This window comes from Hesperophylax consimilis, chromosome 13 (genome assembly GCF_061612785.1).
Source record: "Hesperophylax consimilis isolate HC1 chromosome 13, BYU_Hcon_1.0, whole genome shotgun sequence".
Classification (NCBI taxonomy): domain Eukaryota; kingdom Metazoa; phylum Arthropoda; class Insecta; order Trichoptera; family Limnephilidae; genus Hesperophylax; species Hesperophylax consimilis.
The window spans coordinates 33,342,269-33,369,407 of NC_142848.1; the positions used below are offsets into that span (position 1 = coordinate 33,342,269).

The 27,139-nt window shown below is 33.1% G+C and overlaps 1 protein-coding gene and 3 non-coding genes across 4 annotated transcripts; 1 reads left to right on the top strand and 3 right to left on the bottom strand.

Annotated features, from left to right (window-relative positions):
- Positions 1-8,152: 8,152 nt before the first annotated feature.
- Positions 8,153-11,339, bottom strand: LOC149418847 (transmembrane reductase CYB561D2-like). Its single transcript, XM_089638432.1, has 3 exons — positions 11,151-11,339; positions 9,626-9,818; positions 8,153-8,903 (listed from the first exon to the last, which is right to left on the bottom strand). Exons 1-3 carry the CDS (start codon positions 11,337-11,339, stop codon positions 8,605-8,607), a joined length of 681 nt encoding a protein of 226 aa, XP_089494558.1. The 3' UTR covers positions 8,153-8,604.
- A 2,045-nt stretch (positions 11,340-13,384) lies between these two features.
- On the bottom strand, positions 13,385-13,456 carry TRNAP-UGG (transfer RNA proline (anticodon UGG)). Its single transcript has one exon. It is a non-coding gene; the product is annotated as a tRNA-Pro (tRNA).
- Positions 13,457-13,626: 170 nt separating this feature from the next.
- Positions 13,627-13,698, top strand: TRNAP-UGG (transfer RNA proline (anticodon UGG)). Its single transcript has one exon. It is a non-coding gene; the product is annotated as a tRNA-Pro (tRNA).
- Positions 13,699-26,965: 13,267 nt separating this feature from the next.
- Positions 26,966-27,037, bottom strand: TRNAP-UGG (transfer RNA proline (anticodon UGG)). The gene has a single exon. It is a non-coding gene; the product is annotated as a tRNA-Pro (tRNA).
- Positions 27,038-27,139: the final 102 nt, after the last annotated feature.

The window sequence follows — 27,139 nt, forward strand, 5'->3', positions numbered from 1 at the left end:
CTAAAAATGCACGCATTCTGCATAAATTGGTGAAAAATTGGCTTCTAGAGTCGAGAGCCAACAAATGCCAACTTACAGATAAACAAAAAACGTTTAGTACGTTCATATAATTATTTAATATTTTTGGCCTCTAGAACTCAAATTTCTACCACACTTAACAAACTCAAATAAAATTACTACAAACACGTCTTAAATCAGTTAATATAATAATTTTTACAAATACATTACTACACAGTGAAAAAATTAAGATGCTTACGTAACTTATCTCTGATATTGTAAACATGGAAGTTATTTCCACAATGTTGTGAATTAAATGTTATGTAAAAAGTAAATTCCTGAATCAAATAAATATTTTTGAAACAATAATGCCATGTCCCTGAAGGAGCCTGCAGTGGGGATATACGGCTGAATAACATAATACGATATACTTATTATTTGCAGATTGATTCTTGCAATAGCATTACTCGTGTTTTGTGGCTAGATCTGAATAGCTAATTGCTTCACAACGTTCCTCGCTATCCGCTGCCCCTTCCCTCCCTTCAGCTTCACAACGTTCCTCGCTATCCGCTGCCCCTTCCCTCCCTTCAGTTTCACAACATTCCTCGCTATCCGCTGCCCCTTCCCTCCCTTCAGCTTCACAACATGCCTCAATTGGGGATGCCATAGTCTCTCTCCAGATAGCTTGGACTCTTGTGCGGTACATGCGTTGCATCACAACGAGATTATCTCTTACATGTTATTTACAAATGTGACAAAATGAGGTCAAAACGAGGACAAAATGAGGACAAAACTTGTACAATTTTTGGAAAATACGGAATCAACAAAGATATAATCTGTCAAAATGTTAATATTTGCGTCCGGCCCATAAGCGTGTGAAGGTACGTTTCAAGGGCTGGCATAGCAGTAGCAATAGCACTGCCATTTGAGTTGTGAATTGCACTGAATTGTGACGTCACAAGAACAATTGTATATACGCTTACACAAAATTCTCTATGAGAGCTTATAACTTCGCCATTTTACTAGGAATACAAAACAAAATATAAAGTATTTCTGCAATACATACACAACCAACCATCAGACACACTAACTCACCAATAGGTACATGATCTGGGCAACAAGTATGGGGGTACTATTGATATATTTATAGAACTAAGCGTAATCTATACCAGCACTTTGTTGGATCCTTCACATTAGAGTAGCGTTGGTAATGTAGTTTTAGTGATTTACTAGATGTATTCTGTTTTAAAATGCAAGTAGAAATTTATTTAAATTTAATACATTTTCATCAAAAAAGACAACCTCATTCAGAATAACTTTCTTTATAAAAAATATTCCTGGGAACACCTCGACGATTATTTAAATACTTGACTGCTCAAGTTTTCTTAACCAGTACAGATTATAGATAATATTTGTATGGATTTGTAGACCCGCTAAACTGCCAAAGCAGTTTGTCAGTAGGTCATGTTCATAATATTAATTATATAACAAGAAGCCACAATCAAATAGATACAGAAGCAAAACATTTTGAGGGACTAAATACATATACAGATAGATATAAAACAGTCAACATACTCATAAGCATACACACACTCAAAGGCACACAACATACTCAAAACACTCTCATAGGCATATATATTTTACATAGGATACTAGTGTATTTGTAAACAGTATCAATTTAGAAAATTTTGATACATTAACCACTGTTTAGTTTTTTTAGATCAGTTGTGCAGGTTGAATCGCTTTTTACATCAATTGACATAATATCAACTTATTGAACACAAAATCCATCAAAGAAAGTAAGAAATAATTTAGTATACAATTCTACCATTTGATCCCCATACTATAAAACGTTTAAACTAAGTTTCATCAATTTCAAACCATCCATACCCACTGAAAAAATTAATTATGTTAACTCAATGAGTTTCTTGATTTAACCGACTTTAACCTGAATTAACAATGCTAATAACGTTCCGAGTACCAAATCGTAACATAAGATTTCCAGAGTTGTTCTTTGTTTATTATATTAATTCATATTAACTATTTCATTCAGTTTCCAGTCCAAATGCCACATAGGCTTGGAAATAAATTCAGTTCTGTTGATATTTTCATTTGTTCTAGACTAAAAATAAATCAGAAATTTCTAAAATTTTGTTTTGCAAATGTTTAACTTACATTTTATGTTAATATTTACCATGTACCTTACTTTTTCGTTGATTGTTTTTATTTACTCTAGGCAGATATCAATACTTTTTCCATCTCTACTTTGTGCTAGCATTGTTTTGATTATTTTTTTTCGTGTCTTAATTTTTTTATACTCTTTCGTTTGTTAGAGTGCAAATATGGATAAATAGAATTCATTTTGCTGAGATTAAATATATTATTATGTTCGACTATTTTAATGCAATTTATAAAGACTTGTTTTATGTAAAAGTTCTAAGGGCGTAAATAAATAAATAAAACGAATCAATCTTTTTAATCCAATATTTGAAACCCTCGAGGACAAAAATCTACCCGAGTTGGATGCTCTCTTAATAAAAAAAATATAAAATCAATCTCGAATCGCGACAACTCTTCAAATATTTGACTGCTCAAGAGAGAGCTTGCCGCTTCATAGAGAACACAATACAAAAACACATCTGCCCTGATGATGGACACTGCAATGCTGTCCGAAACGTTGGCTAAAGAAGGAGTTAGCGCAACACGGCATAACACCCCAAAAACAAATAAAAAAAATACTTTTGGCCGTGAAAATCTTAAATCATATTTTTCTTAAAACTTGTTGTTACTTTTAGTAATTCAGAAAGGGAACTGATAACTCCAACTACAAATTAAAGCTATTTATTTATACGTTACACCCTAACAGTAATGGGGTAGATAAAACGATGCTACCACTATATTATATACATCATGCCTTAATATTATCTATACACATAAAGCTTTGTTAAGATTACATTATTACAAATACTCAGACTGAGATAAATAAGAGACAAATTTGAGACTGGTACTGATAATTCATCCTTGAATGCCAATTATTATTGGACAGCACCATCGGGGATTTTCTGACAATTACAAAAAGATTGACGACAGATTATATGATTTTAAATCAACTATGCTTCAGAATAAGCTTAATAATATATAGTATATGTTTATGAATTTCCAGGTTTAAAGTATTCTAAACAAAGTTATAACATCCCCATGACGATAACATCTTGTCATAATTAGTAGTGGTGACTTTCTGACAATTACAAAAAGATTGACGACAGATTATATGATTTAAAATCAAATATGCTTCAGAATAAGCTTAATAATAAATATTATATGTTTATGAATTTCCAGGTTTAAAGTATTCTAAACAAACTTATAACATCCCTATGACGATAACATCTTGTCATAATTAGTAGTGGTGACTTCCACAGTGACAATTTTTTTTTGTTTGTTTTTTTGTTTGTAATAATTCTTTAGATGTATTCAATTTTTTTCTTAACATTACGTGCACTTTTGCTAAGACCTGGACAAACCTCACCCTTTAAACTAGGGCACTCCTGCTGAAGTCAAACATGTTTAAACCGCTTGGATTGACCAATGTCAGAGGTGTTAGGGGGTTGGTACCCATAGCCTTATATTTAATAGTGTGTGGGCATAATTAATAGATATACCTGGATATATATGTATACAGACATATTATTTACCTACTTGTAATATTATTTTTTGTTTCCAAGAAAATTAATTTAATTCTATATTTGAAATGTGTATTTTTTTATTTAATTTTCTAAGGGTTTATCATGACATGTTACTGAAGTAATTGTGATTTTCAAATGTGATTTTTCAATGGTCTATGTTTTTTTTCCATTTTCTAACATAATATGATTATTCACGGACCTGCGATAGTTATGTTACAAGTTATATTTGGCGGTGTAATTGATAAAATAAATTCATTAAATTATTCTTCCCCCGACATCGCCATAATACTTTCCTGATAGATTATTAGGAAACCTGTCAATTCATTAATAAACGGCCTGCATTTTTTAACCGGAATGCGAATAATTTGAACAGATTAAAAAAAATGCAATATTTTATATCAGTAAGTTTTATCCGTTAATTCACTCACATCTCGTTTATATTTATAATAAAACAGTTTTTTTAAATATATTTTTAAAGACTTTTTTGGAAATAACTTAATAGTATACAAATTATAATACAATAATTAAAATGTGTATTTCTTTTTTATTGTATTTAAACAAAAAACCTTTAAGAAAACAACCATGTGAACATTTGTAACTAGTAATTTAAGGGTATTCATTACAAAAGTAATAAGATCATATACAGTGATTAATCATTTTATTATTAGATTAAATAAAATTAAAACAAAATGTGGAAAAGAGATGACAAGATAATACAAAAACAAAAAGTAAAAAATTTCTTCAGGTATCTGGTTTACTATGGCTTCGGCGTAAATTGGAATCCTTCGCGTGTGTTTTTTTTTCTTTTGATAATTGGTTTTCTTCCAAATTTTTAGTAAATAGTTATTCAATTACCTATCTGTTTCAACTAGGAACAGTGCGAACTCAAATACTTGGTTAACGAAATAAATGTATCGGCAAATGTCAGGGGTGGGCTGGGTGCGGTGATGTCACACACAAAGTATTTTCTTGGGGGTTCACCGTCATTCATATCCTCGGCATTGATTCTTGGAACTGCGCAGTAATTAGAAGATGTACTCCAAGATGCGTCAGTTTTAGCTCTTAAAGGCTGGGTTAAATGACAATAGTTGGAAGTCGGCGCTACAACATCCCATGCAAAATATTTTTTTGAAGGTTCACCGACGGTTGCACGGTGATTGGAAGTTATACTCCAAGAAGCGACAGCTGTTGCTCTCAGGGGCTGGGTTAATTTACGTTGGTTGGCAGTCGGCGTTATAACATCCCATGCAAAGTATTTTTTTGTAGGTTCACCGTCATTCATGTCCTCGGCACTGATCGTTGGAAATGGACAGTAATTGAATGCTTTACTCCGAGAAGCAACAGTTGTTGCTCTCAAGGGCTGGGTTAATTGAGGACGGATGGCAATTGGCGCTACAACATGCCATTCAGCAAGATATTCCAGAGATTCACCGACTTCCATGTCCTCGGCACTGATCGTTTGAATTGGACAAAAATGATAGGAAGCTTTACTCGGAGAAGAGAATGCAGCCGTTGGGGGTTGTGTTTCAGGTTGACTGTTGGGAGCTGGAGCTGTGACATCACATGCAAAGTATTTTTTTGCACGTTCACCGTTATTTACGTCCTCGGCACTCATCGCTGGAACTGCACAGTAATCATCGGAAGTTGTACTCGAAGAACCGACTGCCGCTGTCAAGGGCTGATTTATTTGAGGGCTGTTGACAGGCGGCGTTGTGACATCACGTACAAAGCTTTTTCTTGGAAAACCACCACTGTTTGCATCCTCGGCATTAAACTTAGGAATTGCCATTGCTTATTTTTAAACGCTTCTTTGTCAAACACAGCTTCACTTTTCACAGAAAATTGTTGTCGTGGAATAATAAATATGATTGATAATAATTATATGAAAACTTTTTAAATCAGCGTTGTTAACTCTGCTAACTCAGAAAGGGAACTGATGGGTTCAACTAGAAATTAAGGCTATTTATCGTTTTTACCCTAACAGTAATGGGGTAGATAATACGATACTACCACTATGAATTGAGCATACCAGAATATAATCTATTTACATTATGCTTTACTAAGAATACGTAAATATAATTATGAGTCATACCGATATTTTAATTTGCATTTGTGGATAAATAATGATGGGTTTAACCAATATCCCACTCGTGTGTCTTTACACTTAGGCTGCGTAATCTAAATCACTTTAAAACAATTATCACTATAATTACGATACGATTCTTTTGTGTTTTGGAGAAATATGATAATTGTATTGAGAACTATTTTGGTTTAGGTACAAATTGATTAACGACAGATTATGTGATTTAAAATCGATCCTTCAGAATAATATACGCTTTATAATAGTTTTCTATTTAAAAAAATATGTTTTCTTACTTATATGGCACATATCTTACGAAAAGTGCCAAGACTTGTGGCTTCTTTTACGGCATTTGATAGATTATTACACAGTTTTGACCTTTATAAAATACGCTGTTTTGTGGGCACGAAATTTGGTGTAAATAACGCTATATAATATGTGGATATCAATACTCTCTAAAATAAAAACATACATTGTTTATTGACTGAGCGTGGCGAAGTTTGTATCAACTCGAACGTTTTGCATTTCGTCTCTTTATAAATTTGTTTTGTTTAGTCCGTTTCCTTTTCAAAATGGTGGAGGTTAATTGTTAACTGTTCAGTAAAGAATATGGTCTAGGGGTATGATTTTCGCTTTGGGTGCGAGAGGTCCCGGGTTCAAATCCCGGACGAGCCCTTTTTTGTTGACATCTGCATTCTGTGTTTCTATTGTTTTGCGTTCATCTGATTAACTCACGTGCCGCACAACTCACCTGAGCCGCTGACATTTTTATTTACTTTAGCTCAGATTATTTATGATTTTTTTAATATATATATATATATATTCATATTATAATATTTTATGTGAAAATGGCAAGAGAGTCCCAACTGCTCTAAACCGTCTGGATCCGGCTAGACTATGGCATACCTAATTGAGGTAGGTTGTTTAACGGGGAGGGGAAGGAGATGCAGTAAAGGAAGGTGGGGAAGTACCTGGCTAATCACATCTGGTCACCAAACACGGCTAATTCTATTTCAAGCAATGTTTCAATTATGAATTGTGGTCTTACACCAGGGTGATACTGGGAGTATCTTGCTCTCTGGAACTTGCCTACTTCATATTATTTTACATGAATTAATTGTGAAATATCACAAATTCGCCAATTAAAGTTTATTGCGTACGCCGGGATTTGAACATGCGACCTTCGTATTGCTAGCCTTACTCCTCGACCATGGAGCTCGTCACTGGAATTGCACATATACAAGAAGAACCAAAGTTAGTAATCTTAGGAAAAAAAATATGATTAACTGAATGTTATGTTACTAATGTTAAGTTATTTCGTCCATAAATAAATTATTGAAAAAATCGAAAAATCAAAATTAACACATTGTATAGAGATTGGGATCTAACTAAGCTCTTCTCTGATTTGATGTATTTTTTCTCTTTTACAATTTTATCCCGTTTATCAGTTTGTAGCCTCTCTCATTGGAATATCAATCGGAGATTAAAAGAAGAGGAAAAAATCCTTCATTGAAAAAATACTGTAAAATATATCTTCTCTAATCTCTAGATAGTATAAATCAAAGTCGTTATCCGCGTCTGTCTGTTTGTGCGCTTAGTTCTTCTAAAATACGCAACTGATTATGACAGGGTTTTCACTTAGAGAATTTTTTCCGAGAGGTTTATATATACTACATGCATATTATATTTGTAGAAAAAAAGTCGTTGATTTTTGTGATCAAGTCGTAAAATTATATTTTATCGTAGGTTTACATTGGTAACACTGGCTATCCCTTATGAGATACTTCAAAACAATGTACTACGGAATTGTATACCTTAAAAAAGTCTAGAGAAAAATTGAGATGGCAAATGTCAGCTAGTATTATATTATATTTTAGTTCTTAAAGAATATCATCAAATTGGCAGCAGGATTAGCCACCTAGCAACACAAAACAATTCGGCGATTTATTGAAACGTCTGTGGCTACAGAACATATTGTAGTAGGTAACAAAAATAATTTTAAATACTATCACATTTTATAGAAGAAACTGTCAACTTTTTTATTTATAAAAAAATAACGTTTTCAGTAATAAACGTTATTTAATAACTACAAAAAACACTACAATCACAGACAACACCACATTTCCTTTTAAATGTTTAAAATAGACGCTCCAGAAAAATTTGAAATATTTCTATGCAATACAATATAAGTGTGTATAAAATTGTCAAAGTTTGCAATTTTTTTAATAAATATTTTTACACAAAATGAAATCAAAAAATGAAATGACATTAACTTTTATAATACCTTTGTCTAATTAAAAGTGTTTTTTAGTTTTGTGTAAATTAGTAATTACAGTTAAACCATAAAAACCATTCGTAAGCAACTTTAAAAGCTTTATCAAAAATGTTTGTGTTGAATGGCGAAAATTAACAAAAAAATGGCGAATTTATCTGGAATTGAATGTAATAAGAAAATATATCTAGCGCAATCCGCAGTAATTTTTAAAGTACGTTTAAATTTCTCTTAATTCTTGCAAAATACTACTGCGTACAAATTTGGTGTTGAAAATCTTATATTCTCTGCGCACACAGTCACCTAGTAAAAACCCATGGTTTGCACGTCTCTGGTGCCACTAGTATGTTTTGTATGAACATTTTCTTAGAACAGAAAGTCCCATAGTCGCTGATATTTATATAGCACAAATGGGATTCATTTCATCCTCGCTCTTGGGCAGAATAATTCTGACGTTTTGATTTCTTAATGTTCTGTTTAAAGTGTGGTAAAATTATAATGTATGTTTATTTTAATTTTCTTTTTTATAAGAGTTCTCCGCACAAACGCACTTAGAATACCGTCACTGCATGTTATCTGCCACTAAACCCCTTCAAGCTTTCCATCGGCCTTTTCATAGCATAGATCTGTATCAACATGACGAATATGATGAGGCACGTGGCGGTCTCCCTTCCTTTAAAGAAGACAAAGTATTGTGGTTTGTTGAGACCAAGGATGAGTGTGACGAGCCCCATAGTGACCGCCAGAGACCCGCAGATCGTGTGGACCGCCTTGATTGTCGAAGGCTTCACTCTATCCCTCAGCTGGGGACTGAAGAACGATAGGAATCCATTCAGGCAGCTTACCAGCGATAATATCAATGCGATTAGACCTGAAATCATAAAAATAATTAAAAGACCTTCGTGATAAAAATGGGCAGGTTATTTTGTTTGTAGGTCGGAAGGCAAACGTATAAATGTTTTTTGTTTTCCGGAAAGTCAGTATCCCAACAATGTTTAGACGGAAATCTTTCAGTATTTTTTTTAAACTAAATCTTTAGGTTTTGCTTAAAATTGAAGCTTTTAAAACATATCAGCTTAACCAGCCAGTAGCCGAGTGGACATATGCGTTGGTTTTCCACCCCTAAACAAAGTTGACTGCACAAGCAAAATTTTCCGCTTAAATAAAAATTTGAAATATTTTTGTGTCCTGTTTCCTCAATTTGTATCGTTTCGGCACCTAGCCGGGGCCTCTTCCGAGTTTGGGGTCCTATGAAAAACATATTTGTCTTAGGGAACTTATCTCCTAAGTCAAAGATTGAATGCCCCACGAACGCCATACTTTGGAAAATAATAATAAGCAATAATTAGTCATCCGAAATACTAATACAAATTGAAAATATCTCCCGAGTAAAAATAAATGTTTTAAAAAAATGCTATGCATAAAACTTTGTCTTATAAACGTTAGTTTATCATTTAAAAATAGTCATAGTTTAGGATTAATAGTCCTCTTGAGTGAGGATATGACAGCTGACATGTTCTCTAACATGTCAAGAAGTAAAGAAGAAGATATCGGTAAATAAAATTATTGTTATGTAAGAAGATTTCGACCTACCGCATATCCCATGAGCTGTGTCAAACTTAGCCCCATATGTTTGAATGCCCAGAATAGCCCCCGTAAGAGATGATATGACCCCCAGCGAGGCCAGTACCATGTGGACTACCCTCTTGGTCTGCCTGGAGAGCACAGTGCCCATAGGACCATCATTGCTAAATGACAGGATGGCCTCTACCATAAGCAGTTGGTACTGGAACGTTAAACGAATTAAGATTCAATCGACCATCTTAACTACGAGGAACAATTTTGATTTTAAAAGTCGTTCATATTGCTTATACTTTTGATGTATAAGTTCCATTATTAATTATAAGCCTTATTGGCCTTTCCCGGCTACCTTGGGATATAAGATATCTATCTGTATTTACCTCAGGTAAATGTGTGGTAAAACCATGTATAATCATAAATGCAAGGCAGATGTCAGTGTAATGTGTAAGATTAATTGAGAAAGGACGCTTAGATGGTTTGGACATGTAGATGAAATTAACGAAGAAAGGAGTATAAAGAAAACAACAAGATCAAGTTAACCAGGGTCAAGTTAAGTTCGCCCAGCGACAGTTCTCTTATATAGCGCCTAAAATGTTCAACTTACTGAGTATTGATATTAAGACATCGAAAACTGATGATCTTTGTGCCATTAGTGTACAGAACTGGTTATTTGCTCAAGGAAGGAAATATTATAAAGAATGCCTTACAACTTAATAGTGTTCTTATTTTACGAGTAAAAATTTTATCTCTAAATTAACTTTCTACAAAAACTTTATATTACACTGATGCGATTATTTTTATTTTTATTCCTGTTATCCCTAGCATTATCTATTATTTTTATTTGTATCCTACCTTATTTTTATTTTTATCTTTATGTTTACAAGATTCACCTACTCCAATTCCTTTCCTGTATGTGATCATGTACATAATATTATATATTCAGTATTGGTTATTTATGAAGGGAAAGAACTATTTTAAAGAATACCTGACATCATTAAATAAGTTCATTTGCTTTTTTTTTCTTTTTTTTCATTTCAATTCTGTTTAAAATTTATTTTTAAAATAATTATTTAATTTATCTTTATTTTCATCGCTTTCTTATTTTCAGTTAAACCAATTTAACCTATACCTATTTTACAACTGAATGAATCATGTATTACATTTATATAATTATACACAAATTTTGACTACCATAATACGGACATGTGTCTAGTGTGGTAGTCGAAAAGCATGTAAAAAACCTGTATCCAAATATATTTTTATTAATAAACAAAAACAAATACTTGAGTAGGGGCGTTTCGAGAATCAGAATAACAGAAGTAAATGCATGAAACGATGTGGGAATGTGATTGAAACAAGGAGTGGGTGCCACGACCAAGTCAAAACGGGGTAGTGGTTATTTAAATACATAATAATTAGAATTATAAAAATCAATAGATACATGAATCGATGATGAAGTAACAGAACAGTATTTTATATTTTTGTTTACGACTTTGGATGGCCATTTAAAATAGTCATAACATATTCAATAACTTACCCCACAAACTGAGAACGCAATATGAAGCTGGAAACTGCCCATCACGTACCCCGCTTTACTGCCGAGGGTCGCTGCTGCGAAATTCACAACCGAGAACACCACCAGACCAACCATCAGATGTTCCATCACGTTGCCCAGCAACCTGACAGCCAACCACCTCGGACTTCCACGCGATGTCCTGTCTTCCATTTTGCGACTTCATTCACTCTCGGTAATAGACACGCAGGGGAAGCTGATTTACATAATATGTAACTCTGCGAAATGTCTAAACAACATGCATATTTTGAAAGTATACTATGTAAGAGCGGAGGAGCGTACTAGTCGCAGTGTTAATTAATATTAAGCATCAATATTGTATACTTTCTATGAACTTTGGCCTAAAATAATATTCACTAGTACCAAGCATATGACCAAGGAACCTAGTTTGTACTTAATATGAAGGCCTCAGCACGTGCAAGCCACCCAGTGAGGCCAACATTACTGGAAAATTTTGAAATGTAAAAAAGATTGTATCAAATAAAAAAAAATAAAAAAATACGAAAAAGGTTATTAGTTTGGTTGTATTTTATTAAATTATGTAAGAATGTAAATTTAAACTAAGAACTGAAAAACCTAATTTGATTAAATACAAAGTAGACTGTTCGTTTTTTTTAATTTTTCTTGGATTTTAAAAGTATAAAGTGTAAGAATGCAAAGTTTGTATTTTGAAAAAAAATATTTCTTAATACTTCTGAAATCATACTGCGTTAGTTCAATGTGTGTGCATTTTAGTATTCTTCATGTAGAAAACTTATTGACATAAAATATTGCTATTTTTTTAAGAATCTCTTCAAATTATCCGTAATCCGGCTAAAAACGGTGATTGCAACCTTAAAATAATGAATTGATAGGTCTCTTAGTAAACTTTTAGTAATACGCGAATGTGTTCATAAAAATTTTAATATTTTTGCATCTCGGCATTGTATATTATCAGGATAAATTCAAGTGCAACAACAAGTTTTAAGATATATTGGGAATTTACAAAGAGTTTAATTAGAAACGGCCTGCAATCCCGTTTTAAACTGGATTTTAATATTACAGCAATAGCCATTTTCTCTGTTTATACTTCCAAAATAACGAGGGCATGAAGTATACGTGAGTAGTATACACAAATCGCGTCAAATATACGTATTTACTTATAAGATTGCTATAACATCGTATATCTTCAAAGTAAATCACTTTATTACTCACTATACTGATCGTGTAAAAAATATTTACTAATGCTTCGCTTTGATATATTTACTCTATACTTAAATGTGTACATTTGCGTATACAAATAAATATATAATAATAATCTTTATAAAACCCAACACATTCCATAATATTACACATTGTATTACGAATTTGTGAAAACATTAGATCAACAACTTTTTGGTATGAACATCACTGAAAACTATCACTGGAAATAATTAATCAGACGACATTTTGCTATCAAGGTAATGTTTGGTTTGACGGACGCAATAGCAAACCAATTGAAACTGATAACAATTCTTTTTATCGCTTTGTACCTTTCCATTCAGAGTTGTATATCAAATTTTATCAGTACTTGATTATATGCCTTGATAATAATGTAATGTATTGATAATAATTTCACCTGATGATAAAATAACAGGTCCAGATCCGCAGATAAAACTATGTGCTGAGTGAATGAAAAATACAACGTATGTGTATTATAGACTTTGTTCTGTTCGAATTAGTCTGTAATATGATATCATAATATTACTGGTCACTCAGCCGAGTAATTGCCCAACTCTCAAATCGACCCAAGCTGTCCAATTCCTGCTGATTTTCTGTGTTTTTAAATGAAAAAAAAAATTTTGTAGACCAAAATTTCATTACCATTTTTTACTTAATAATCATGTCAGGAATCAATGGGTAAAGTAAGGAAAGTACGTCACTTAACTCCCTGTATTATCAGGAATTCTGAAACCTTGCGGCAGAATATGTATAATACATGCATATTGTAGCATGAAATAAACTGCTGTATAAATTAAAGAAGATTGGAGAGCGAAGCTTCAAACTGATATCATCAGAAAATAATGTCCATTTTTTGACATTTCAAAGGCATTATCCCTTCAGGTTTTTAAATATTTTTTCCAACATGCCTCAATTTCTTAGAATTTCGGAATGCTCACGAGAAATCTAAAATGTGCTACATATTATTTATTTTTGAATATATAGCAAAAGTAAAAACAGGGCTCGTCCGGGATTTGAACCCGGGACCTCTCGCACCCAAAGCGAAAATCATACCCCTAGACCAACGAGCCATGTCATAAAATAACTATAACAAAGAACATGAATACTTTATAATAAATCATGTCTGCTATCAGCGGATTATTTGTTTTATTAGTGTCAGCAAAACACCTGTTAAATTAATGTCACGTTCTACAAGACGATATTATATTTTTATTATTTAAACAATTCATAACAATCAATCGGCTAGTTGGTCTAGGGGTATGATTTTCGCTTTGGGTGCGAGAGGTCCCGGGTTCAAATCCCGGACGAGCCCTATTTTTACTTTTGCTATATATTGCGGTACCAGTTTTATGAATGTACGTACGCATGACGAACAGTTTTCATTGTGCATTTAGTTGGTGTTGGCTAGAGAGGGACGTATGAAAATATTTTAAATCCCATTAAATTAATTCAAATATTGAAAAAAACATCACTCAAATGACCGACCTAGAGGAATAACCAACTTTAATAATCTTTCTTCAAATCGAGCGAAATTATTTCTCTGAGAACCGATAATCATCTTCGGAGATACTGTGTGGGGGGACTGTAATGATGTTGGTCGATTTATTGTGATCAGTTAACATATAACTCACACCAACAGAAAATATACATATAAAAACTTTAATACATTGTTTATGAACAAAAATAGAAATTGCATTAACAAGTTACTTACAAACCGTGCGTGTTAATAAACATCATTTTTGAGTAAATGTTATTTTTACACCGAAAATGGTTCCTAATGTGTCTCCCATATTTTGAATACTCTTCTTCTCTCTCTCTCTCTCTTTTCTTTTTTCTTTGTTGCATTTTTTCTTTCCTTCTTGCATTGAATTTTTTATTTATTTTGTATACATCATTTATGTTAAGCAATTGAGTGTATTTTTTACACCTACACAGACAATTTTACTGTTTCTAATGTTTTAAATGCAATTGCTAGCATTTTACCTAATTATTTTTACTTTTAATTTATTTGGTTTTTAAATATGTATGTAATATTTTATATCTACATTATTTTATGTATTTTATTTTATTTTTATTAAGCCCGAATTTGTTTACGAAATATATGTAATTATACTGCTACCCGGCTCAGAACAGATATTTTCTAGTGAGTCGGGTAGCGCACATGATTTTGTTAATAACCTTAAATAAAAAAGACTGATTTCAGTAAATTTCAGGATTCTTATAACAATCGTTAAAATGTTAAAAATTGATGATTCCGGATCTGAAAGCTGCTTGAAATGACTAAGGCCGTAGTTTTTTACAGAAATAGCTGACGTGTACCCGGCGTGGCTCTACTTTTCTCTACTTTCTATAAATATAATATGCAAGTATTATATGTATAAATGTCCCAGAAGAAATTCTCTAAATGATATGGAAAACATATCAAAATCCGTTGCGTTGCTTAGTTCCGAAGAACTAAGCGCACAAACAGACAGACGCGGATAACGACTTAGTTTTATACTATTTACGGATTAAAAATATTATATATTTTTACAAAGCAATTAATTTAAAAAAATAATTTTGGATTCCATTTTTGTTAATACTGCATACCCTGATGATGACATAAGATGAGTCGAAACCTGTAAGATTATGTAGAGAATATTTTGTATTGTATCAAATAAGAATAATTTATCTACATAATAAAACAAAGTAATAGAGTTTTCAATAAAACCTATCAATGTTTCATCACAAGTTAATATATTATTTTTATATATATATTTATAATTTAATACTTCATTATAATATTAATTAAATAAAATAAATAAGTTTTGAGGGTTTCACCGCCACAAAATTCATCATGTATATTCATGCAATGAGTCAAATGTTGACGCCCCATGTCAAATCCTGGTTGAGTGATTGACTGTAATCAATAATATTCGTATGATTTGTATTTTTGTGTCGCGACGTTTTTATGAAATATAATCTCAAGGGTGATTTGTTAGGACTGTTAGAAGTTAGGTATTATCAGCGCTCTGACTATTACTCCTACTTCAATCCACACATCATAATTTGTGTATTCAGTAGGAGTAATTAGTGTAAATAAAATAAATACAACATTTGAAAAAAACGAAAATTTGGTTATGTTTTTACCGGCTTTATTGGTCGAGGGATAAAGCTGTCGACTAGCAAACAGGGAGGTCACGGGTTCAAATCTTAGCACAAGTAAATTGTATTGGATTAATTTATATTGTTTTATAATTTATTCATTTAAAACAATACAGAGTGTCCGGAGGTAAAGTGAACAAACTGCGGGTGATTCTGAATGAGAGTGCAAAAGATATATAACTTTTCGTACTTTTCAAGGTAGTGTGTACAAAACTTGAATTGTTTGTAGAAAAAAATAACATTTTCTACCAAAAAATGTTTTATATCATCTCCTATGTATAGTATATTAGTGACATGATCAAGAGTGGAAGATACTATCAGTATCGCCCTGGTGCAAGACCACCATTCAAAATTGAAACGTTACTTGAAATGGCTTTAGCCATATATGATTTAAGATTCTCACGGCCAAAAGTATTTTTGTGATTTGTTTTTGGGGTGTTATGCCGTGTTGCGCTAACTCCTTCTTTAGCCAACGTTTCGGACAGCATTGCAGTGTCCATCATCAGGGCAGATGTGTTATTTGCATGGCTTTAGCCATGTTTGGTGACCAGATCAGAATAGCCGTAAATAACGTGGGGTACCGGGTACCCCACGTTCCTGGTACTTTTTTGCGGTCTCACATTAATACAGTTAGGTTTTTTTGATCTGTTTAACTTCAGTGGATGTAATTTAAGTGGGCTTAATTCGTCCATTCTGTCCATGTGTAATTCTCTCTGTTTAATATTGGTACTTATATGAAATTCACACCTGCGTTCAGTTTTTTTTTGTTAGTGTAAATATTAATTTGTATTATTATTGTTATTTGTTATCAATAAATTATTAAAACATAGCGTCGTTGCATTCTTATTACATCAGATATGATTATTGTTACATTCAGAGAGAATCGAAGAAACTGTTTAAAAAAATAACAGAATTTTTTTAAATATATGAGTCAACATTTAAAAGTGTTTTAAAACATTTTTAATGTGGTTTAATCACTATAACTGTACAATCACGTTTTTTCATTTGCTTGATCAAAAGATTGACCAACAAAACATATCACGGAACAGTTATGTAAATAATGTACAGAAGGAAAAAAATGACACGCGTTAGGTTATGAAATTAAGAATTATCGACAAAATAAGCAGAAAATAAGACATAATACTTCTCAGTAAAAGATTGATAGGTAATAAGACTAATAAGTGAATTATAACTCGTGAATAGAAAAGTTCTCATTTTTATAACGTGTCTTTACGTTGATAATTCAAAACAGATTTTTTACAATAAAAGTAGATTTGTTTTATGATAATGTCAAGACTCATGTAAAATAATTATAATAAAATGTCACCAATAATGATAATGTCTCCGAAAACGGTTAAATTAAAAAGGTTATAAAAATTGACCACAATACAAACAAAAACGCTTTTAGATTGTTCAACGCCATCTTGAGAATAATGGATACACAAGAAAAATAATGGATTTTAGAATTATTATTAGTAAGTGGGATCCCAATTTTTGGTAATATACGAAGATTTATGGTTTGCAGTTTCAGTAAAGGGGCATTTGGGGAAAAATCACGATTTTCAAGGGCACAATTGCAATACTTTGGTTCGAACTTTAAAAGTGGTTTTCTCGGGATCTCAAATGGACTCAAATCTTAGATACATACTAGAACTAGCGACCCGCCCGGCTTCGCACGGGTGTGATGCACTAATTCATCATAAGAGCACATTACATACTAGAACTAGCGACCCGCCCGGCTTCGCACGGGTGTGATGCACTAATTCATCATAAGAGCACATTACATACTAGAACTAGCGACCCGCCCGGCTTCGCACGGGTGTGATGCACTAATTCATCATAAGAGCACATTACATACTAGAACTAGCGACCCGCCCGGCTTCGCACGGGTGTGATGCACTAATTCATCATAAGAGCACATTACATACTAGAACTAGCGACCCGCCCGGCTTCGCACGGGTGTGATGCACTAATTCATCATAAGAGCACATTACATACTGGAACTAGCGACCCGCCCGGCTTCGCACGGGTGTGATGCACTAATTCATCATAAGAGCACATTACATACTAGAACTAGCGACCCGCCCGGCTTCGCACGGGTGTGATGCACTAATTCATCATAAGAGCACATTACATACTAGAACTAGCGACCCGCCCGGCTTCGCACGGGTGTGATGCACTAATTCATCATAAGAGCACATTACATACTAGAACTAGCGACCCGCCCGGCTTCGCACGGGTGTGATGCACTAATTCATCATAAGAGCACATTACATACTAGAACTAGCGACCCGCCCGGCTTCGCACGGGTGTGATGCACTAATTCATCATAAGAGCACATTACATACTAGAACTAGCGACCCGCCCGGCTTCGCACGGGTGTGATGCACTAATTCATCATAAGAGCACATTACATACTAGAACTAGCGACCCGCCCGGCTTCGCACGGGTGTGATGCACTAATTCATCATAAGAGCACATTACATAATAGAACTAGCGACCCGCCCGGCTTCGCACGGGTGTGATGCACTAATTCATCATAAGAGCACATTACATACTAGAACTAGCGACCCGCCCGGCTTCGCACGGGTGTGATGCACTAATTCATCATAAGAGCACATTACATAATAGAACTAGCGACCCGCCCGGCTTCGCACGGGTGTGATGCACTAATTCATCATAAGAGCACATTACATACTAGAATTAGCGACCCGCCCGGCTTCGCACGGGTGTGATGCACTAATTCATCATAAGAGCACATTACATACTAGAACTAGCGACCCGCCCGGCTTCGCACGGGTGTGATGCACTAATTCATCATAAGAGCACATTACATACTAGAACTAGCGACCCGCCCGGCTTCGCACGGGTGTGATGCACTAATTCATCATAAGAGCACATTACATACTAGAACTAGCGACCCGCCCGGCTTCGCACGGGTGTGATGCACTAATGTGGCATCATAAGAGTTCATTGACAGTTTATTTTTATAAAAAGTGCGTTTGGCAATAATTTTACTTCATTTAATGTGCTTTATTTTTAATAACGTTTTATTGGAAACATACATTTTTTGCACAGCTTTTAAAATTATATTAGCTGTAAATATCATTTTTTTATCTTGAATCAGACTTTACCCACAGTACGCACACAGTCCCACAACCGCCTCCCAAATTAAAATTGTAGTATTTTTACGAATTATCTTTCAATATTGATTCATAATTATAATAATTAATCAATAGTCTGAGGATATAATGAATAGATGTTCGTGGATTTTCATATAAATTAATATGTATCAAAGCCATGCTTAAGTTTGTAGTTTACAAATATAATATGATAAAGTTTTGTACATCGTTTGCAGCAGAAAGTAAACCAACTTGTCAAAATCTTACTGGTTCTATGCTTCAGGTTAATTTATTGCAACCTCCCGCCCCAAGCCGTTAGTTAGAGCCTTTACTATCTAGCAATCGGCAAGAGGTGCGCGTACCACAGAACACCACTACAACATCAGATCAATCAATCAATTGATACTCCAAGATACAAGTTCATTATTGGTGAAACGAGGAATTGGCAAAAGTGGACTGAATTATTGGGGGTAGAAATAAGTAACTATTACTTAAAAAAATATATAATCAATAAAAAACAAAAAAAAACAAAAAAAAATCAAAAAAATAAAAATATATATGGACTATATCCTTTATAATATGTACCTATTATTATTATTTTAATAAGTTTGATGAACAAATATCAGTTAACTGTTCTGATTGGACAGTCAAAACATATTACAAATGTATAGTATGCATTTCCTGTACTAAATAAATTATAAACTGATTTGAAGTATGAAGAGGAAGGTAAATGCTAAATCACTATTTAGATTAATCTTTGCTACGAATCGGTATACATTATGAAAACCAAAAAATATACTTTGCATAAATTGAAGCTTTTTCTTTCTTTATTATTGATCGGAATTAAAATAAAATTATTGGTTGCGTTACAAAAAATATAAACGTAAACCACTGATAATTTTGTTTTTTCTTGAGGTAACTAAGAACTCATATAAGAAACACCTTAAAAAAAATACCGTTTTATGGCTAAGATTATGTTTTATAATTATTATTGACTAACTTTTTTTCATTCATATAAAAATATTCAACAAATAAATAAAACTCACTTTGGCGCTTACGTCAAATATATCCAGACTACGCTGGTCAAGCAATTGTCGCCTCTATTCGTGGTGATATAAGACGCAAACATTCTAAGATCTGTACAGAAGTCCGCGGAACGTGGCACGGAACGGAAGTCGGTTTGTGACAGTTTTTTCGACGGTTTTTTCTTGTCGGCATTTTTTTGGTTACGAGTATTATTAGTTCTCAAACGGTGAGGGAGTTTTGTGTGATATTGTTATTATTCATGTCCAAAATATTATACTTTTTTTACCACAAAATTCTTTTGAATGTATAGTTTTATTCATTATTTAACAAAATTAATGACTTACTTCTTATGGAAAAAATGCTTTCCGTTTGCATTTATGTTGACTAATAATGCGTTTTTACAGGTCCATAATTTATTGAAGATGGGGAATAAAACGAAATAATGTTGTAGAGAGGTTTAACGGAATAATATCCAAATTTGTAGGTGGAAAAAAGATAAATTATTCCAATAAGCAATCTTATCAAGGGCGATGCTATAAAGACGACGATTTCTGGAAAATAAAAATGGAACCTAAATTTGTCCGATTTTATTTACATTGCTTACTTCCTGATATTATTGATCCAAGAAATAACAGGAATATGCCAATTAGGAATCCTCCTTTTATAGTCGATGCAATCAATGACAAACTAAAAAAAACACTCTCTCCAACAAAGCGTAAATTAATATATTCAGAAAAAATACCAGATCCGTGTGATGTTGTAGAAGTTACGCCTATAACGCAATCATCATCAATCGAGTTACAAAATGGCATAATTTAATTACAGACGATGTGTCATCAACAATTGTTCCTGATTTCAACTCTATTGATATTGAGAATGTTATATCATTTGAGAAATTTTAGGTTTATGAATATGCTACATAAATTCACAATATAGGTTTTTTTTGTTTTTCCAATTTTTTTACATTATAATGAAAGCAGGTATAAGTACATTTTTTTTAAATAAATGTAAAGGTAATATGTTATAATTAGTGGTCGTAATACCTCCCTAGTTGAGAAATTATCGTGATTAGAGAGGGAGTACTATCACAAGTTGATATTACATTATATATTTAATAGTTGCTACAGTCAACATGCATGTAGAATTATATACTCATGCACTATTTTTAGAAAAAAGAACTTAAGAATTGTTCCTTGATAATTTCTAATACTGGATATTTGTTTGGTAATTTGATTGTTCTTCAAAAATTATTTGTAAATTGAATTTAAAAAATATATTAGCAACATAAATTTGATAAAGTGTATCTAATTTTTTTTAAATAATATATGTAAGTGACATTTCAATGTTACGTATTATTAACAAATATTTTATATGTATTAATAATCCATACAAATAAAATCAATAAAAAAATATACAGTTATTATTAAACGTAATTATTATATTAATCACTAATATCCCCACAGTTTGAGTCCGTCCGGCAGTCATAGCTCTGCCGCTGTTGTCAAAATAAGATTGATAATAATCGTCCACCAGTTAAAAAGGTATTAGTAGGTATACGGAGGCATTGGCAAACGGGGAGGCCTGGTCGGGCGCTTCCTACGTATTGCAGGGACATAGTACGCGGCTACTGCAATTACTTGTCTCGTGCAGATAAGACCAAAAATGTGCACATTTTATATTCTGTTGGAAGGGGTAGAAACCCAAATATGTTTGGCGTTTATATTCGCCTTAAGGTCGTTCACACCTCACATCTAACTTCATTTGAGTATTCTTAATATATATTATTATATTTTTTATTTGTATCTCCATACAAAGTAATTCCGAAAGCGTGTCCTACCTTACATTATTCTTACCAACTTTAAATTGATTTTTTTTTTAGCAGAAAATTATTTTAATTCCATATTTGAAATGTGTATATCTTTGAATTCATTTTCTTGTGGATAATCTTGTTATTTTACTGATGTAGCTTCATTTTTCAAGGTGTACTTTTTTGCAATTTTATTTACACACTATCCCGTAATTCTTTATGGATCTGGGTTAGATCTGTATAAAAGATGGATTCGTCGGAGAAATGAATAAAATACTTTCATTAATTATTATCAAATGTTCAATATTGTATTTGTCGCTCATCACAATGCAAATATATGAATATTTATTCGTATCTTGTTTATAATAAAACCTTTTTTTTATAATTAGTTATAGAAACATATTTATAATAAAACAGGTCTTCCATAATTGGAGATTTATTGGAAAAAAACTCATTTATTGAAGTCTGATAATTACGAGCACTTTTGATTAATCGGGGTTCTCCCAATCCTGCCCGCCACGCAGTCGTCGCTAATCGCCAAAACCTCACCCTATAAACTAGGGCACTCCTGCTAAGTCAAAATGTTTTAAACCACTTGGAGTGACCTATGGCAGAGGTGTTGGTTATCCAATAAATAGTTCTGGGGCATTGGTACCAATAACCTCATATTTAATACTGTGTGGGAATAATTAATAGATATACCTGGATATATATGTATGTAGACATATTATATATCTTCTTATAATATTTTATTTTATTTCCAAGAAAATTATTTATATTCTTTATTTGAAATGTGTATTTCTTTTATTTAAATTTCTAAGGGTTTATCTTGACCAGATCCTTGTAGTCCATTTTCTAACATAATAATCCGCTATCCGAACTATTATGTTAAAAGGTAGATTCGTTAATGTTATTGATTAAATAAATTCACAAATTATTCTTCCCCCGACATCGCCATAACACTTTCCTGTTTTCCTGATTGAGATGATTAGGAAACCTGTCAATTCATTCCTGCTTAACGGCCTGCAGTATTTAACCGGAATGCGAATAATTTGAAAAGATTTAAAAAATTTAATATTTTATATCAGAAAGTTTTATCCGTTAATTCATTCACATTTTGTTTATATTAATAATGAAACAGTTTTTTTTATATATTTAGAGAATTTTTTGGAAATAACTTCGTCGTATACAAATTATAATACAATAATTAAAATGCTTATTTCTTTTTGTATTGTATTTAAACAAAAAACCCTTAAGAATACAACCATGTGAACATTTTTAACTAGTAATTTAAGGATTATTCATGACAAAAGTAATAAGATGTGAACAGTGTTTAGTGATTAGTCATTTTATTATTAGATTGAATAAAATATACACATAAAATGTGGAAAAGAGGTGACAAAATAATACATAAATTATGTAAAAATTTTCTTCAGGTATCTGGTTTAGTGCGGGTTCGGCGTAAATTGGAATCCTTTGTGTCTAGTGTGTTTTTTTTTCATTTGATAATTGGTTTTCTTCCAAATTTCGGTTAACTACCAATACGATTTAATGAACTGTTCCAACTAGGAACTGTGCGAACTCAAATACTTGGTTAATGAAATAAATGTATCGGCAAATGATGTCAGGGGTGGACTGGGTGCGGTGGTGTCATAAAGTCACAATAGTCACAAAGTATTTTCTTGGGGGTTCATCGTCATTCATATCCTCTGCGCTGATTCTTGGAACTGCACAGTAATTGGAAGATGTACTCCAAGATGCGTCAGTTTTTGCTCTCAAAGGCTGGGTTAAATGACAATGGTAAGTCGGCGCTACAACATCCCATGCAAAGCATTTTTTTTGAGGTTCACCGTCATTCAAATCCTCGGCACTGATCGTTGAAATTGGACTGTATTTGAAAGCGGTACTCCAAGTTGCGAAAGTTGTTGCTCTCAAGGGCTGGGTTAATTGACGATGGTTGGCAGTTGGCTCTATAACATCCCATGCAAAGCATTTTTTTGGAGGTTCACCGTCATTCAAATCCTCGGCACTGATCGTTGAAATTGGACTGTATTTGAAAGCGTCACTCCAAGTTGCGAAAGTTGTTGCTCTCAAGAGCTGGGTTAATTGATGATGGTTGGCAATCGGCGCTATAACGTCCCATTCAAAGCGTTTTTTTGGAAGTTCACCGTCATTCAAATCTTCGGCACAGATCGTTGAAACTGCACTGTATTTGAAAGCGTTACTCCAAGTTGCGACAGTTATTGCTCTCAAGGGCCGGGTTAATTGACGATGGTTGGCAGTCGGCGCTATAACATCCCATGCAAAGCGTATTTTTGAAGGTTCACCGTCATTCAAATCTTCGGCACAGATCGTTGAAACTGCACTGTATTTGAAAGCTTTACTCCAAGATGTGACAGTTGTTGCTCTCAAGGGCTGGGTTAATTGACGATGGTTGGCAGTCGGCGCTATAACATCCCATGCAAAGCGTATTTTTGGAGGTTCACCGTCATTCAAATCTTCGGCACAGATCGTTGAAACTGCACTGTATTTGAAAGCGTTACTCCAAGTTGCGACAGTTATTGCTCTCAAGGGCTGGGTTAATTGACGATGGTTGGCAGTCGGCGCTATAACATCCCATGCAAAGTATTTTTTTGGAGGTTCACCGTCATTCGAATCCTCGATACTGATCGTTGAAACTGCACTACATTTGAAAGCGTTACTCCAAGTTGCGACAGTTGTTGCTCTCAAGGGCTGGGTTAATTGACGATGGATAGCAGTTGGCGCTACAACATGCCATCCAGCAAGATATTCCAGAGATTCATCGACGTTCATGTCCTCGGCACTGATCAGTTGAATTGGACAAAAATGATAGGAAGCATTACTCGGAGAAGAGAATGCAGCCGTCGAGGGCTGGGTTTTTTGTTGACTGTTGGGAGTCGGAGCTGTAACATCCCATGCAAAATGTTTTTTTGCAGGTTCACCGTCATTAAAGTCCTCGGCACTCATCGCTGGAACTGCACAGTAATCATCGGAAGTTGTACTCGAAGAACCGACTGCCGCTGTCAAGGGCTGATTTATTTGTGGGCTGTTGACACTCGGCGTTGTGACATCACGTACAAAGCTTTTTCTGGGAAAACAACGGCTGTTATCATCCTCGACATTAAACTCAGGAATAGCCATTGCTTATTTTTAAACGCTTATTTATTAAACACAGCTTCACAGATCACAGAAAGTGGTTATCGGGAAATAATAAATATGATTGATAATATTATATGAAAAATTTTAAACTCAACGTTGTTAACTCTGCTAACTCAGAAAGGTAACTGATTAGTTCAACTAGAAATTAAGGCTATTTATAGTTTCACACTGTTAGTGTTAGTAATGGGGTAAATAATACGATACTACCACTATATTTTTTATTTAACAAACCTGCATATAATCAATATACATTAAGGTTTACTAAGAATACGTAATTACAATTATGCTGAGTCATACCGATATTTTAATTCGCATTTGGGAATCAATAATACTCGTGTGGCTTTACACTTTAATCTAATCACTGGAAAAATCACTTTAAAACAATTAATATTATAATTACAATACGATTCTTTTGTGTGTTGGAGAAATATGATATTTGTATTAAAAACTATTTTGGTTTAGGTACAAAGTGATTAACGACTGATTATGTGATTTAAAACCAACTATCCTTCAGAAAAATATATGCTTTATAATATTGATCTATTTTAAAGAATACGAAATTCCGTTTAAGAATTACGAGAAAAACTTCGTTTACAAAATACAGTTAAAGAAATACATTAAATTGTTTGGCGACTAATATAATTATTTTAGTATAAAGATCATAATTATTTTCTTACATACATATTTGGCACATATCTTACGAAAAATGCCAAAACTTGTGGCTTCCTTTACGGCATTTGATAGATTATTACACAGTTTTGTCCTTTATTCTGTGGGCACGAAATTTGGTGTAAATAACGCCATGTAAGATGTGGATCGCAATACTCTCTAAAATAAACACATACATTGTTTATTGACTGAGCGTAGCGTCTTTTGCATTTCGAATCTTTATGAATTTGTTTTGTTCCCTCGGTTTCCTTTTCAAGATGGTGGAGGTTAATTGTTCGGTACAGAATACTAACTAACTAATTATCACGCCGTTTCTCCGCAGGGGTAGGCAGAGAGGACGGACGGAAAGTAATCAAAAGATAATTTTATAAAATAATAACTTGATAATTCGCCTGCATCCTAACTATTTCTCACAGATTGACTGGTAGATAACAAGTTTAAATATTTTTTACATGTAAATAAGAAAAAAGTACAATAGAACATTATTTTGTATATAAACAATGCACAATGTCAAATAAAAGTGTAAAAATATTGTTTTATACAAATTTAGAGATAAATCATTAAAACGAGTACTTAAAAATATAGTGAATTGTGTTTGTACAAATTTTATTTTTTAATAGGAAAGCAGACTTCAATTTCCTACCAAAAGTACCATATTTATCAACAAATAATCTTGGAACACACTCCTTGATTCATTCACATTCATACATCGTATCATACATACTCTTCTATTATTCTGACTCTTGACATGGCCCGACTCAAATATCTGATTCACTTGATCGTGCCATTTCTTCCTCGGGCGTCCCCGACATCTGCTACCATTCACATTTGCATAATATATTCTCCTTACACTCTATTCTTTGATCATTCGCTCTTTCTGCATAAACCATATAAGCGTCTCTTTCTTGATCTTATTCATTGCGCTTACATCAGCCTTGTACTCTTTGCGGAGAGATCAGATGTCTCAAAAGATCATAGATGGTTTTGTCATACATACGCCTCAGGGATCTCATTTCTCAAGAATATTTTAATACTATATAGATACCTATCTGACTGAAGAAAGTTTTAGATAGTGAAGTTTTTTTGAATAAATTATACAATAATTCTTTATTGTTTTTTTTTTTAATTTGTATGAATTGGAATGGTAGGTATGTATTTAAGTCCTTACGTACTTATAAATCTAAAGCTGTTTTCATTTTGATTTATTTAATAAACAGAATTAGAGACGTGTGTTTTTAGACACGAGGTCTGACTACTGCTCAAAGAAATATAAGTAAAGACATATTTTTGGACTCGCGGTCTGACTACTGCTCACAGAAATATAAGTAAAGAAATATTTTTTTTATAATTAGCAATTTATTAAGTAATATTTTGAACGTCATGGGAGCAAAATGTCGCCAAGAAGTATACAAATTCTTCTTTATGGAGTTGTAAAGGGGGACGGAAACAGTGACCTTCCTCTTGGTTTGAAAGTCAAGTTTTCAAAATGTCATCAATCTCGGAATAAAACTGTATTTTTATTTAAAAAAACCAACAATGAGACATTCTTTTTATATTTGTTATAGAAGTAGAAGATATTGTTTTTCTTGTAGAGATTTCAGCTCCCTCAATAGGAAAAAAATATACAAAAAGGGCTCGTCCGGGATTTGAACCCGGGACCTCTCGCACCCAAAGCGAAAATCATACCCCTAGACCAACGAGCCGATTGATTGCTATGCATTGTTTAAACAATACAATATTATATCTAAGAAAACGTGACAACATTTTATTGGTTTTGCTGAAATCACATAAAACAAATATTCCGT

Coding starts and splice junctions, on each gene's coding strand:
- LOC149418847 (XM_089638432.1), bottom strand. CDS start 11,339: ATGGAAGACAGGACATCGCGTGGAAGTCCGAGGTGGTTGGCTGTCAGG. Junction 9,819..11,150: donor TTGCGTTCTCAGTTTGTGGG/GTAAGTTATTGA, acceptor TTAACGTTCCAG/TACCAACTGCTTATGGTAGA. Junction 8,904..9,625: donor CACAGCTCATGGGATATGCG/GTAGGTCGAAAT, acceptor TTATGATTTCAG/GTCTAATCGCATTGATATTA.